Below are 16,345 nucleotides of genomic sequence, written 5' to 3' on the forward strand. Positions count from 1 at the left end.
GCATGTGGTGCTGGGAGATTGAACCAAGGTCCCTGTGCTTTGGTTAAGCTTGTTCTGAGTAGGTGCTTTAGACCACTGAGCCATCTCACCAGCCCCATACAGTTTTTTGTTTTATTCTTTGTGCTTCCTAATGTTTTCTCATTTTTTCTTTCTTTCTTTTTTTTTTTCAATTTTTTTTTCCCCCCCCCGGAACCGGGGATTGAATTTAGGCCCTTGTGCTTGCCAGGGAAGCGCTTATTCCACTGAGCCATCTCCCTGGCCCTTTTTTTTTTTTTCAATTTTTATCACTGGTCTCCATTTAGATAATTTCCTACACTGATCTCCGTGTTTAAAGTCTTTCTCAACTAGATCTAATATACTAGTAAACTATTTAGCCCATTTATTGAATTTTGAATTTTAATAGGTAGTTTTTATTTCTATGAAAAAATTATACAGGAAAAATGATCTTGGTGGATGACCTCCAAACGATATAGGGGGAAAAAAATGAAACTCCCAACCTGAAAGGTAGCTGAGATGCATTCGTGTTCTCTAAAACTGAAGAATAAATTCTAAGAACTAACGGAGGTTATGAACAGAATATCTTTATTAAGGGAAAGAAGGGGAGCCAGGGAGATAGCTCAGTAGAATAAGCACTTGCCTGGCAAGCACAAGGGCCTGAGTTCAATCCCCAGTACCACCAAAAAAAAAAAAAAAAAAAAAAAAAAAAATGAGTACACTCCAGGGAAAAACTTTGAAAAAAAAAAAAAAAGAAAGAAAGAAAGAAAGAAACGCTAAGTGATAAATACAAATAATAATATAAGAAATTTTATATAAGAGCATAAAATATTACAGACAACAAAGAATCCTAAGAATTAAAAAAAAAGACCTATAATTAAACCCTAAGTAAAAATAAACACAGGAACCACATAATCTGCACTTAGAGTCCACCCAAGAACCTCGGGGCAGCCAGAACTCATTCTACCCAACCCCTGGTGAGACTCAGAGCAATGAACTTTCAAACAGGCAGTAAGTCAACGGCTTAAAACTTTGCATGTCTAAAAGTATCTCATCATATGCCCAGGGGCCCCGTAATGGTGAAATGGCCAGAGAGGAACAAAGAACAAACATAGAGCTAATAATTACTTTTCTGTCGCTCTTGTCCTCCCAGAGGGGCATCTTACAACTCTTCCCTTTTAAGAAAAAGAATACAGAGAACAGAAAGTGGTATATGGAAGAGACAAGGATGACGATCCTTGCTTGTCCGCCCAGATTCTCCACTGGTTTTACATCCTTCGTTTTCTAATGTTGAAATGGACCAGAGAGCACACATGCCTTTAGAAAGATTCCCAGTTCACTTGAAAATATTTGCAAAAGATCTGTCTCTGTTTGCCTGGGTTACGTTTCAAACAGAAGGTGGGGGGCGGGGGGGGGCCTTCACAGAAAGCGATGGCTGGGGCTTGAAGAATCAAGAGGAAAGGAAGAGGTGGAGCAGCAGGCTCTGGAATAACAAGCAGAAGCGAGGACACACAAGATCCCCACGGTTCCTGGGAGCAGAACACTACAGCTCAGGTCCCGCGACACTGGACACAGCAGGTAGGAGCCCCGGAAGAGGCGCAGTCTGGGAAGGCCAGATTCACCAAGTTGGGGAAAGATACAGCTATAATCTTGCCCGTAAGTCATTCAAATGTTCTTACCAAGTAATCAGTTTGAAACGAGGGCTCAGGAAGAACCTGGAAATCTAGGTCTAGAAACTGCCCTCCATGAAGATCAAGGTCAAAGCCATAGAACACGTGCTTGCTACCAGAGTCAAAGGGATCCCAGATGACCAGAGTCAAGGTAGAGGCAAATACAGTGATGAGGGATCGTCCATGGCCAAAAGCAAGTCAGAAGACTTTTGTCCTTCTGTTGAAAACATGTGTTCCTGACTGAAAATTTATGTGAACACAGAAAAATGCTGCCAAGGAACCGCGCAGACAGGAATACCGCTGTGACACGCATGGCATTTTCCGATCACACCTCTCCTTGTGTGATGTCACCGTGCCTCCCTGTAACAATGCTGAGCTCAAAGGGGCGATGGCATCCTTCTTGTTACAGAGATGAAGAAATGGGCTCAAGTGGCAGCAAGTGGCAGAACCCAGCCCCAAACACAGGTTTCCCAACTCCCAACCTGATGGTACTGCATCTTAGTGGCCCAAGCGTAGCCAAGGGGAGAGGGTCACCAATCTGTGTGTGTACTGTCCTCTATTTTTCAAGTACATACCGATGGTCCTTTTATTGTAGCTTTCATGCCCTTTTCTTCTGAAACATTAATATACTCTCATGGTAAGTAAACTCTAATTTTACAAAATGGTACCCAACAGAACACAACCACTCCATAATCTCTGCTCTCAAGATACCTGCCATTAATAGTTTGAAGCATTTTCTAGTACCCCATTTTCCATATATACTTTATGAATATATGGGTAAGAGCTATAGAAATGTGTGTCTGTATTTGAATATATTTCTCTACGACTTGCAAATGTTTCCACTGAATCCGTTTTTGGAAGCAGAATGTTGAGTCACAGTGTATACTTTAGATGTCAGTATATACTGCCAAGTAGCTTTCCAAGGAGTTGCGCCCATTTCTGTTGGTTATGATATGTGAGTGACATATGTGAATACTTAAAATGTAAAATTTCTATGAAAGACAAAAACATCACAAGCTGATATAAGTAATAAACTCAACAAGATATTTTGGTTAATTTCCCTCAGACATAAAACCTTTTTGCAAATCAAAACACAAAATTTAACACAAGTAGCAAAGGTAATAAAAAATAATCGCAAATGTATACAGTAAAAAGGCAACATTTAATTCCATACAGCAAAGAAGTCCAAATTAAACAAAAGCAAAGCATTATATTTTACTCATCAAACTGATCAAAAAAAAAAAAAAAACTGAAAGAATAGAGAAACAAGTTCTTTGGCAGAGAAATGATTCAACTTGTGCAGGCCATTCTGGCCACATAGGAATATTTTAATATTTATAAACTGAGCCAGAGCACAAGTGTGCAGCAGCTGATTTATGGAAATGCTTAAACGCAGTGTTGATACCTGTAGGAACTTAGAAACTGCCTGCTGGTAAAAAAAATTGCTTAAATTATTGTTAAACCTTACAATGGAATATCCATGGGCATAAAATAGTTGATCATGTTGACATAGAAAAGTGTTCATGACATTAAAATACACACAGATAATCTATTTATATCTATGTATACAAGCCCAAGGAAAACTATCTTAAGATACAAACTGTTAAGGTACAAAAAAGTAATTATAATTCCCTCTGCATGCATGAAAGGCAGACATGCACGATTGCTTTGAGCAGTACCCAGCTATTAAGGCAACCATTAAGACTACTGCCATATGAAAAGATGAGAACCCTGAAAAAGTGGGACTCAGAGGCCCAGCGCTAGATTATGTCCTACGCCTTTATACATTCTAAAATCGAATATGACAATTAAGGAAATACTATAAAGGAGCTGCTTCCTGTGGGGTAAAAAAATCTCGCTCAAGATTTGTCATTTTCCTAGATCTTTCTGGGAGACTAAAATATGAGAAATGTTTTAAAACAAAAAGCCATTCATGGGGCTTTTTGCTGCTCGAGTGCTAATGAGGGTTACATCCTGGGAGGAGGGCAGGCTGCAGGGAACACAGAGATGATGAAACCCTAGTTCAGGCCAAATTTTTTTTTTAGGTTTCGGGATCCCAAAGAAAGAACATCAGTGCAAATCTCCAAACTTAGGCTTCAGAGCTACAAATGGGGGTTCAGTCTTTAAGATCCATGTGTATAATATTATCCTACTGACACCAAAGATGACCATTTCTGGCTTGTAAGTGCAGAAGAGAAAGAGTTCAGGCAAACACGGCACATTGGATTTACAGCAAACTATCAGACAGTATTTATTACCTAACCTTTACTCACCACATTTTTAGGTGCTCATAAAAGCAGACCCAAATATTAAATTATGGCTTTGACTCTTTGCTTATGTAGTATTTTTAAAAAAGTTAAATAATTACCTCTCCTATGAAGACTACTATAACACAGTCCAACTTCTCTTCGGGGTACAGATTATCAATAAGAGAATGAAGAGTTTCTATGAGGTAAGATTTAACTTCTCTCTTCACTGTGGGAATTCCCATTACTATTGAAACTGAAACAAAATAATATAGTAAGTATATAAAAATGTTACAGGACAATACAGAAAAACACTGCTACTTCAACAGTATTACACCTTCTTAAACCGATAGGAATATTGGAGGGATTCTATTTCAATTTTAGAAAGAAAAATAATCACAGGATACCAAGGGCATGCCTAAAATATTGTTTTTTCCACATGGCTTACCTATTAAAAATATGTAACATCAGACGTCAGAAGACAGATAAAAAATAAAAGGGATTAAACTTCATGCTAAAACGAGAGCTATAAAGAGCAAATTTTATTACACAACAAAACTTAGAAATGAACATTCAGAACATAATGTCTTATGTATCAGCCCCAAGGGTATGACGCACTGAGAATGATCCAACACCACTTCTGAGGTTTCCTGGTAAAAAATGCATCACTTCAACCTAGCTGGGAACGGTGCGGATCAGACAGATCTGCAAAATACCCAGCCAGCACTCTTTGGAGGGTCAGGGCCATGGAAGACAAAGAATGACCTGCTCCGGGTTACAAAAGGCTGAGGAAACATGACAAATGAAATATGGAATTCTGAGTCGGACCCTGAAGCAGAAAGCGAGTGAGGAAGATGGCAACATCTGAATAAGAGCTCGAGCTAGTTCATTCCCTTACACCAATGTTCATCTCTACTTTGGATCACTGCACTATGGCTGTAGGAATACTTGGGGCCACTCCCTAAGAACCTACAGAGACTTCATATACTGCAGGTCTAACATTACCATCGATTCTACTACATTGCTTGGTCTAAATGCAAATCTGTTCCTACATGACTAATATGTTAGGGAATGACTTAGGCACAACACATTTTATATCTGCTCAGATGAAGTATCTCCTCTTTTAGACAGTATTCCAAAGTGAATTTTTAAAAATTTAACCTAAAGTCCTAGTATTCTATATGTTATATGTCAGAGAAGTATTTTTCAAATGTTGAAAATAATTTAATCTTAATTATGGAACAACTTATTGGAGATGCTATAAAAGAATTCATTGAATTCTAAAGCTGGAAGGAAATTTGAAGATCACAGATCAATTGATCTACCATCATGATTTTGCAGACAAGAATACTAAGGCCATTGCTATTTGTTTCTCAATAAATTTATGGAAAAAAAAAAAAGAATACTAAGGTCCCAAGGGTCAAGGGAGCTGTCCCCAAGGTTCAAGGCCATGTCCTCAGCTCTTTCCTTTCAGGAAGGGTTATGAATGACTCAAAAAGGAACCTAATAAGAGTTACACACATCTATTAAATGCAACACTGTACTCTAGGTGTTGTGCTGTACATACAGTGGTGAATAATATAAATAAGACCCCTGCTCTCATGGGTCTATGGAGAAGTAGGAGCATGAGTCAACAGTGTAATCCTAGAGGATAACATGCATGCACTACACAAATTTACATGAAGTCATATGAAAAAGAACAATGACTTGGGTGGGGTGGCGGGTGGCTCTGTAGACTAAGGCCATGGAAAGATTCTCTGACCCCAACTGAGTTGGTAATGAATAATGAGAAAGAGCTGAGGAAGAACATTCTAAAAGAATAAACAGCAGGGCCCTGAGAGCATAATGCTCTTGACATAATAAGTTGCAGGAAGAGAATATATCTGAAGCAGAATAAGCCTAGATTTAGATAATTAGTCTGGGGTTAGGTCACATATCACAAAGTTTGAATTCTGAGTACAAGAGAAAGCCTCCTAAGGCTGTAGGCAGGGGAGTGATATTATCTGATTCATAATTTTAAGGGATTACCAAATTTTATAGAAAGTCACAGCATTGTTTTAAGAGGAGCAACACTTTTAGAAAGATCAGTTAGGGAGTTACTGGGATAACTGCAAGAGATGGGGATTTAAAGTAGGAGGTCTGAAGAGATGGCGAGGAGAAATGGGCTGGGGAGAGGCGAGCTAGAGGAGGGGTTGAGGAGAACTGGGGAAGCAGGCAGAAAAGGAGGTGCCCCTTACTCAGGGCAACACACCCAAGGGGAGAGGGCACCAAAGCTGGACTTCTTTTTTGACCACATTACCTTGTGAAGCTAAAAGCGAAAGAGTTACTGTGGGGGCAGATTTCCATATACTTTAATCTACCTCTGAATTTGAATTTGGAAAGATTCAAGCTGGGGGGTGTACTCAGGGTAAAGGCTCGCCTCACATTTATGAGGCCCTAGGTTCTACCCCCAGTAACACACACACACACACACACACACACACACACACACACTTTTCCAAATATAGGTTAAAAGTCGAGTTACTATGCTATGAAGCATTCCTACCTCATCTGAAGTTCAAAGACTCTGTTTAAAGAAACAGCAAAGCGCACTGCTCCAGAGTATGCAAACAAACGTGGTCTACAGTAATAACGCAAATTCTCGAATCTCTACCACATTCTTGGGATTTTTCATTTCTCTTTAATCTTTGATTTAGATGGCATGTTTAAAAAATAAACTTTTTTTCTCACACTGTTTTGGTGCTGAGCTTTAAATTCTTTAGTTTAAACCCAGACACTCAAATGACTCCAAAAGCACTGAAAATAAAAGTACTAATGTTGACCAAACTTACAGAATTAGAGTAACGATGCTTGCTGTAGTCACAAAATGCCCACAGAATAGGTTGCTTTCCCCTGCCTTCCAAGCTCATGGCAAAACTGTACTGTGTGGTTCCTCTCTGGTTAGGGAGGGTAGGGACATAAGTGTGACTAGGGAGGACAGCCCAGGTACGAGCACATGTGACCTCTGGGTGGGCGTTTCTGTGCGCAGCCTTTCTCTTTGGCCAGGCAGCCAGGTACAGTCACAATGGCAACTGCTCTGTCAGCCTGGATCCCTGAGCACCTCTTACCCGTGGAGGGCTTCTGTCAGGCAAAAGCATTCACATTTGTCAGATAAACCACTGAGATTTGGGGTTCACTAGGTACCACAGCATAACTCTGTCTGTTCTTGTGACCAAAAAAAAAAAAAAAATAATAATAATAATAATAATAATAATAATAATCTGTGTTCACAGTCTAAGAACTATTTGTATCCTAAGGGATTGGCTTTCAGGGGAAGCTCAAGGTGTGATTGAACAATACAGTGAATGTCTACCAGACTGTTCTAAACATTTATTACAGCAAAAACCACATCGTTGTTCATCCTAAAATGCTGGCTTGCTCACTCCATCACTCGTGCCTCTTTCGGAAGCAGGTCTGGAAGTCCTCTTCCATGCCTCGAGCTGTGCTACTGCAGCTGCCTCGATGTCCTGAGTCGATTCGAGACATTCCCTTTCACGGTCATTTGAGTTGTGGGCAAGAACAAGAAGGTTGGTGGAGCCAGATCCAGTGGGATGAATGAGGACCCACTACCATGTTGTTTATCAGCCTGACTTCCCGCTGGATGGCACTTGGTGGCAGCACTTGCCGTATTCACCACACCTTGTAAAGACCCTGAGGAAAGAGGACTCACAGAACTGCTTCAGAAAGTAGCTTCAAAAAGGATGGGAGCCGGCGAGATAGCTCAGTGGACTAAGTGCCTGCTTAGGCAAGTGCAGGGACCGGGTTCAATCCCTGGTACGCATGCTGCACCAGCCCCGCCCCCTGGGGAGGTGAGCAGGCCACCGAGACCGGGCGTGGGGGTGCACATTTGTACTCCCAGTGCTGGGGAGGCTGAGACAGGAGGATCACTGAGTCTGAGCTGCGTAGTGAGACCCTGTACCCAATACATAAAAAATAAATAAATAAATAAATAAATGGACAGGACAAGTGTGTTTGAAATGAGCTGGAGTATTTTGAAGCCTATTCATGGCAACATGGCTTTTGCTGTAATCAATTTCTAATTTGAACACACCCTATATATTTTAATCATATCTCATGTGTCAGCAAAGGGAAGAATATGGCCCTGTTATAGAGAAGGAAGCAACCAAATAGAAACAAGACCAAGGGGTTGGCTAAGGGTTCTGTTTCACGAACTGTTCAACGTTCCAACTCAAGCACTAGCTGGCTGCGTGTAATATCTGTTACGTACGAGACAATCTGAAATGCAATCATGAGACTGGCAAGGGCCCTACCTCACTGCTTATGACTTCACAGACAGCAGCTGCTGCTATTTCTGTTTTCTTTCACTTTCCCAGGAGGCTTTCAAATTCTAGCATGTATTTCCTTTCAAATCAAGAAAAATTTAGGAACAATCTTGATTTGACATTGACAAGGTTTAGTTTACCTTCAGTTATAACTAAATTGTATTCCTTTTTAAATATTCATTGACAGTCAAAAATTTAATTAAAAAAATTTTTTTATTTATGTATTTATTTGGCACAGGGTCTCGCTACACAGCTTAGACTCAAGGGATCCTCCTGTCTCAGCCTCCCCAGTGCCGGGATTGCAGATGTGTGCCACCACACTTGGTTTCAGTGGCTGGCATGGTATGTTACTGGGGATTGAACCTGGGTCCTTGCGCTTGTCAAGCAGGCTCTTAGACCCCAGCCAACAGTCAAATCTTTTTTACCTGTCATGTTCCCTATGACTTGACTTTAGTCATCTACTTCTCAGTCCTTTCCTGATAGTCTGAGATAACATTCAGATCCTGCTTCCTTGCTGCCCCTTCTCTGCCTCCATCTTCCCTGGTTTCTTGCTAAAATTAACTTCTGGGGAACTTTCTAGGCTCACCCTGGGTCCCAGGTCCTCCACACACATCTTCAATTATCATTCATCCATGAACAATGACTCAGAAAACTGATTCTAAATCAGATCTCATTGTGGAGTCCCAGATCTTAATACGCTGTGAGTTCATCTCTTCAGTGCAATGTGTCAAAATCACCTAGAAACTTAGCATATCCAAATGTCAGATATGATCTTCTCTTGCAAACCAGTGAAGTAAAATGCCTGTTGCCTCCCTGCCCACCACACATCCAGTAAGGCCATCCAGTAACCTAGGACTTACCCTCCACCACTCCCTCAGCCCACAAATCCACTCAGCCCGCTAGGTCCTCTTCGTTCCCAAATAACTCCTGAATCCACCTTTCTCCGGCTCTGCTTTCATCGCCTTAATGACCACTAAAACCAACAGCCTCTTATCTGATCTTCCACAGCAGCTCTTCTTCCCATAACTTCAGCCATTCTTCTTCTTGCAGGAAATGTGACCTTCACAAAATTCAAATCTCATCAAGTCATCCTCACAAGTCCTGGTGAAAACTCTCTTGAGTGCCTACCTATGCTCTTAGGACACAAACCAAAGCCCTACAACTGGTCTGAAAGGCCCCTCACTGTTCAGCCTCCACTTGTACGTCTAGCCTCATCTTGTTCCTGCCTCCCTCACTCTACACTTCACCTTCAGGATGAAATTCTTCATCATCTAGAATGCGCCATGTTCCCCTCCATTACAAGATGGCTGCGGTGCTCTTCTGGTTTTCGGGAATATTCTTTTCTCCCATTGTGACAGAAAGAATAATGACCTCCCAAAGATGGTGTGCCCTGAATCCTGGAATTTGAACATGTTACCTCACAGGGTGTCCTGAAATGGGAAGATTGATCGGGATTATTTGGTGTGCTCACCGTAAGCGCAGGAGCCAAAGAGAGGAAGGCGAAGGGGCCAGGGTGAGAGAAGTGGCGATATAACCACAGAAGGAGGGTCACAGTCAGAGAGTGATTTGAAGACACTATGCTTGGAAGATGCGGGAAAGACCCACAGAACAATGTAGGCAGCCTGTAGGGGCTGGAACAAATAAGGGAAGGGAGCTTCTGGGGGAACACACCTGACACCTTCATTTCAGGACTTCTTTTCTCCAAAATTGTAAGATAACAAATTTATGTTGCTTTACCTCATTGAGTTCCTAGCAGTTCTTTACAGCAGGCATAGGAAGCGAATGCACCCACCTGTATCAGTAAACCCCATAACCCACTGGTCCCTGGAGAGATGTTGCCAGCAAAAATTCCCCATACTTTCTAATCAGGCCACGTGGCTCTTTCTCGGGCTCCCAAAGCAGCCTTTACATCATTAACTGGGGTTGTAATTAGACAAGTATTTGAGTAATCATTGGAGCAATGCGTGTCTCCCGCACCCGTGAGAAGCTCCTCAAGGCTAGGAACCCCGCTGAGTCCTAGAGGGCAGTCGCCAGCAAAGCCTGGCACCCGGCAGGTGCTCAGGGACTTGGGCCTCACCTGCTGTCCCCCACAAGAGGGGTGTTTCCACCTCAGGGGAGGGACCACCCGACTCACCTGTTCCCAGCCCCTGTCTGCACCGAGGGTTCCTTATTCTGGAGAGCTGGATGCTCCTTCAACTGAGGGACATTTCCCTCTGGTATGTGATCACTTTCTCCTGGCTTTTTGCTCTCTCCTGAGAGACAGACATTCTGGAGCTGACTTCCCACCCCTTCCATCCCTTCTACACTTTATGCTGTGCACTGGAAGAACCCCCAGTCCCACCCTTCCAATACTAACATGATCTTTAGCTGTGTCTGTTCTTAACTGAGCCATCCAGACAGGAATTTTAAATGTGAGCACTGAAATAACAAAGCAAAGGCTTTTAACTGATCGTTTCAATCTCACTATTCACAGGTGAGCTGTCTTCTCCCATTTCTCTGAAGATACCATGGCGTTGATTTGTTTTCAAATCATACTCTGCACCACAGACTCAGCTCCCCTAAGGACGGGGTCACCCATGGCATCGATGCTGACCTACGTGGGCTGCTTAGAGCAGCAGCAGCCCGCCTACCCCTCTGCAGTTTTCCATGTCCTTGCCTTGACAGAATAGAATCTGGCAGACAAGCTTTCTTTGACCTAAAGAGTAGAAGCCCCTTTGAGACAGTGTCTTTGCCACGTAGTTCAGGCTGGCCTCGAATTCTCAATGAGCCTCCTGCCTCAGTTTCCCTAGTGCTGGGATTACAGGCATGTGCCACTATACCAGGCAAGACCTTCAAAGTTTTATTGATTTTAAAATTGCTTTTGTTTCCATTTGCTGTTACTAGTGAAGATATAGTCTAAGCCAATAAAAACACAACTGGATAAGGCATCTTACATAAGTAGTATTAAAAGGAGAGATACAGGATTTATATCAAAAATAGCAATTACTTTTCTAAAGAAAATAATCTGGAGTTCCTTTCTTTTTTTTTTAATGGTACCAGGGATTGAACTCAGGACCCTGCACTGGCCAGGCAGGCACTTATTCTACTGAGCTATCTCCCTGGCCCTAATCTGGAGTTCCTGCACATCTTGTTAGCCTATGCATCCAGAATCTGTGGAATGCCTGGCCTCAATAAATTTTTCTTGGATCAATAAAAAATGGAAGAATAGTCCAAACACGCTGCTTTAAGACTTACCCTCTCTAGCCAGGTGTCGTGGTATTCACTTATCACCCCGGTACTGCAGGAGGCTGAAGCAGGAGGACCACAAGTTTGAACTCAGCCTGAGCAACTCAGTGACTTAGCAAGACCTTGTCTCAAAATAAAATTTCACAAAGGGCTGGAGATGTAGCTCAGTGTGAAGGTTCTCAGTTCACTCCCCAGAACAACAACAAAAAAAGGAGGGCTAGCCAAATAGCCCAGTGGATTAAAGCACCTGCAAGCAGGCGCAGCAGGGGCCGAGGTTCGATCCCCGGGCCTGCCATGCTAGCCCCGCCCCCGGGGCGCACTGAGACAACAATCGAGACTGGGCGTGGTGGTACACGCACCTGTAATCCCAGCACTTGGGAGGCTGTAAACAGGCAGATCACTATGAGTCCAACCTAGTAGTGAGACCCTGAAGACCCTGTAGACCCTTCCCTAAAATACAAAAAAAGGGGGGGGGGGTCGCCACTCATTAGGAAGACAGCATATTATTTTAAATGATCAGTAAAGTAGAAACATAGTAGGACTAAAAACTGGATGGATGTAAGACTTTACAAGTGCAGATTAAGAAACAGGAGAAAACAGCCCAAAACATGACAGGACAATACTTACAAGTGCACCTGAGTCACAATCAGACTAAGAACAACTTGTCAACAATAGTAATGAATTTTAACACCTGTGAAGTCATCATTTTGTCTCACTTATGATTTGCAAGGGAACAAAATAATATTTTACTCTCTGCATTCCAAAATCCACAAAAGGCCAGGTGCAGTGTACCGGAAGTTCTCAGAAGGCTGGGACAGCAGGATGACCTGAGCCTAGGGAGCTCAAGCTGGCCAACACAAAGAGGTCCCAACTTTGAAATATATTTAATAAATCTACAAATAAAATTTACTCCAAAAAGAGATAACAAAGTCAAAATGAAACTGTAAAACATACAAGACTTAAAAACAGGTCCCCCAAAGAAAATTCAAGCAACTCAGTGGCTATGACGCAGGAGAGAAAAAATATACATTATCTTATGGGTATATAAGAAAAAGGGAGCCAAGCACAGTATTCCTATGACTGCATTTAAAGTTGAATAAGTCTACTTACATCTCTGTAAGAAAAAGTAGATTGGGAAAGACCGAGCCCACCTGGCGTGACTGTGCAAGCTATTAATGTTGAAATAAGACACAAGGGAGAAAAATCACCCTCTACTTCACAAATTTTAAAATAGAAAATGACAAAGGCTTCACCATTTGGCTCTCTGAACAGACGTCTCTTGATCTTCTCCTGCAGTATTATTCTAGTCTATGGAGAAAAATGCCCCGCTCCTTTCAACCTGGGCATCGGAAGGAGTTCCAAGGCACCAAGCACAGAAGAAAGGGCCTCTTTCCTCCGAGCTGCCCGACGTGAAGTGGGCACCATCACGCACCAAGTCACAGCTCAGACCAGTGGCACAGCCCCGACGCCAACATACCTCCTGTCCTCCCACCGCCTATCTGCACGGCGGGCTGCAGGCTTCCTTCATTTTGCAGTAAGTGAGGCAAATGGTAATAAATGCTTGGCACTTGAAGAGCTTTTTTGCTTGTTAACTCTTTCAGGAGCTTTAGGGTGGTATCTGAAATGCAAAAGTCTAATTAATCCACAGGAACACCTTACCGCATATAGGTTGCTGGTTGTACAAATAGGAAACATTGATAGAATGTCCCTTCCTAATATGCCTTGGGGAATGAGCCTGCCACATAAGATGCAGGGGACCCTGGCATGATCCAGTCTCCCAGAGGGAGCCGAGGTCACTGAAGGCACCAGGACCAGGATGTGGTGCAGCGCCAACTCTGGGCCTCTGAGAAGCCCCAGAGCTCGGGCCTTGGGCCGGCCAGATGCCAGCGTGCTGGCCACCTTGACACGTGCAGACAGCAAGGTGATCTGCACTCACCTCCCCTTGTTAGTGTCTCCCCACACCTCCCATGGAACAGCCATTTCCTGCAACACTGGATTGAAACAGGCCAAGTTGAAAATATTTAATGCAGATCACAACCTTCAAACAGGTTTGTGTTTTGGGGGATTTTTTTTTTTTTTTTTTAGAGGAACCAATAAATCATGCAATGTGTTAGGAAATAAAATTTGGGTTATCCAGGCACACACGTAATCCCAGCTTCTCAGGGGGCTAAAGCAGGAAAAAAAAGCTTGCGGTCAGCCTTGGCAACTGAGCAAGACCCTGTCTATAAATAAATAAATAAATAAATAAACAAACAAACAAACAAATAGTGGCAGATGTAGCTCAGTGGCAGAGGGTTCACCTAGCTTAAGGCTCTAGGTTCAATCCCCAGTACAATAATTTTATAAAAAACTTTTAAACAGTCTTGGGACTAGGAAATAGCTCAGTGGTGGAGCACTTGCTCACCATGGATGAAGTCCTGGGTTTGATCCCCAGCATAGGACAGAAAAAAAAAAAAAAAAAAAAAAGCCAAAAAAATGGCACAGATAAGCAATTTCATTTTAAAATGTCACTACAGTAGGATATAACCTTTGAAACAAGAAAGCTACAAGTAAGGATTTGTATCCTCAGTACATTTTAAAATATACCCAGCACGTCTGATGCTGAGGCAGGCGGATCACATGTTTGAGGCCAGCCTGGGCTACGTAGAGAGATCCAGGCCTGCCTAGACTATATAGCAAGCCTCTGTCTCAGAAAACAAACAGGAAATGGTGAATGAACTCACTAAGAAATGAAAGTCACTGTCACACAAGAAACAAAACTTTAATTCTATGAGTAAAGAAATACAAATTTTAATACACCATTTTCACCTATTAAGTTAAATAGCAAATATTGGTAATAATGTAATAAATGTCTGTTACTTAGAACAGCATCAAAAGCACTAAAAACTTGAGTCCTGCTACTCAATAATTTACCTTTCAAGAATCTAGCTTTTGCCAGGCAAGGTGGTACATGCCTGTAATCCCAGCACTGTGGGCAGCTGAGACAGCAGGATTGTAAATTCAAGTCCAGGCTGGTAAACTCAGCCAGATCCTATCTCTAAATAAAGAAACCTAAAAAGGCCTGTGAATGTAGTCAAGTGAGAAGGCCCTGGGTCCAATCCTCATATCAGGAAGAAAAAAAAAGCTTCTATGAATTCAACACATGTTTAGTAGTTTTTTTATAGCTTGTTCTAGGAATGGTACTCTGATGGTTGAAAACCAACAGTTATCGAAACCTATACCAGTTTTGAAAAAAGAAATTAAGGGCTAACAAAAATGTGGCCGACGCATACACAGAGATGTTCATCACAGGGTCAGAAGGTGAGCGGGGAAAAAAAGGGAAAACTCCTTTGACTACATGTAAAAAAGTGCTTATTATAGTCCATGACTGACTGGGTGATTACAGCCACTAAAAATAACATTTTGAAGAGTACTTAATGATACAGTAAAACTGCTCATGGTATAATTTCAAGAGTAAACATTCTGAAGAAAAAAAAATGCATGAAAAAGATGGAAAAGACACAAAAAATGTTAACAGACACCACTTGGCGCCATGTTTCTGGGTGGGTGTTTTGTTTTTTTTTTTTAATCTACATTGTTCCATAATTTTAAATATTACTGTGATGTAATACAAATTTATCATCTGGAGGGGAAATTAGGACCACAACATCTTAAAAATAAGGTAATGTAGTAGATGTCCAGATTAGAAAAATTCATGTTTTGGGATTTGGATTTTATCATTTTAAAATATGCTAATCTGGAAAGATCATGCAGGTCTGAAGGCACCTTAATTACAACCATATTGACTTAATAATGAGAATAAAAAACACAAAAACAGAGAAGATAACGAGCATTCACCTTACACTGACCAGATGTCCTCAGACAAGGACAGCAGGGCTGACCCTGCCAAGCGCCCACCCCCTACCCCTGCATCTTCCTCATTATAATTCAGATGACAGGGCCAGGGGGATGGCTCAGTGGAATAAGCGCTTCCCTGGCAAGCGCGAGGGCCTGAGTTCAATCCCCAGTTCCACAAAAAAATAAAATATAATAATAATAATAATAATAATTCAGACAACAGAAGCACTAACTGCTCCAAAGAGCCCAGACTTCTCCACGGGCCACCCGAAGTCTACACATGAGTTACGACACCGACGAACTGTCAGCACAAAGTTAAGCTTTAATTTCACTCTGAATATGTTTTCCCAAGATGAAGGTTCTTTACTACTCTCAGAGAAGTTTCTATAACTGAAATTTCCCTTGTTACATTCTTTTAAAATCAAATTTAATAACCAATAGAAATTATTTTATAATTTACTAGAACAGAAAATTTAGTGTGCTGATTTTTCTCTGAAAAGTGTTAACAAGTGCTGGCTAATAATTATTCTATGTAACTTCCAAATAACATCCTCAACAGAGTCCCTCGAAAATGCACTTTTGGGGCCAGGGAGATAGCTCAGCAGCATAAGTGCCTGCCTTGCAAGTGCAGGGTCCTGAGTTTGATCCCCAGTACCACAAAAAAAATTAAAAAAGATAAGAAAAGAAACCACACTTTTTGTAATACATAAACAGAATCATTTGTACCTGAAAATTTATTCATTGCATCCTTACTTCCATTTTTTTCTGCGCCTAAGCGCCGGAACTGTTGCACAATGGTACTTAACTCAGAAGAACGCTGGGAAATTCTGTGTTCTGCTATTCGTAGACGTTCTTTTAAAGCAAGAAATTCTCGTTCATAAGCAATTAGTTTTTCTAGAGGCAAACATTAAAAAGAAGTCCTTAATACACTTTCAAAAAAAAAAATACAAACAGATCTGTAATAGTGCCCTCAGGAGGTTAAGGGAGGAGGATGGCCATGAGCTCCAGGCCAGCCTGGGCTACCCTGCCCGCCCCCAGGAAAAAAAAAAAA

At 41.8% G+C, this 16,345-nt stretch overlaps 1 protein-coding gene across 4 annotated transcripts in view; it reads right to left on the reverse strand.

Annotated features, from left to right (window-relative positions):
* Mgat4a (mannosyl (alpha-1,3-)-glycoprotein beta-1,4-N-acetylglucosaminyltransferase, isozyme A) overlaps nt 1–16,345 on the reverse strand; it is a 131,854-nt gene that overhangs the window by 57,811 nt on the left and 57,698 nt on the right. For all 4 annotated transcript variants that reach the window (XM_023717349.1, XM_023717348.1, XM_004633182.2 and 1 more), the window contains 3 exons: nt 16,021–16,188; nt 12,935–13,075; nt 4,033–4,166 (listed from right to left, as the gene is read on the reverse strand). In XM_023717349.1, the coding sequence (XP_023573117.1) occupies nt 4,033–4,166; nt 12,935–13,075; nt 16,021–16,188 (443 nt within the window). The remainder of the gene's footprint in view (nt 1–4,032; nt 4,167–12,934; nt 13,076–16,020; nt 16,189–16,345) is intronic.

Source organism: Octodon degus, unplaced genomic scaffold, assembly GCF_000260255.1.
Source record: "Octodon degus isolate 3935 unplaced genomic scaffold, OctDeg1.0 scaffold00052, whole genome shotgun sequence".
Lineage (NCBI taxonomy): Eukaryota > Metazoa > Chordata > Mammalia > Rodentia > Octodontidae > Octodon > Octodon degus.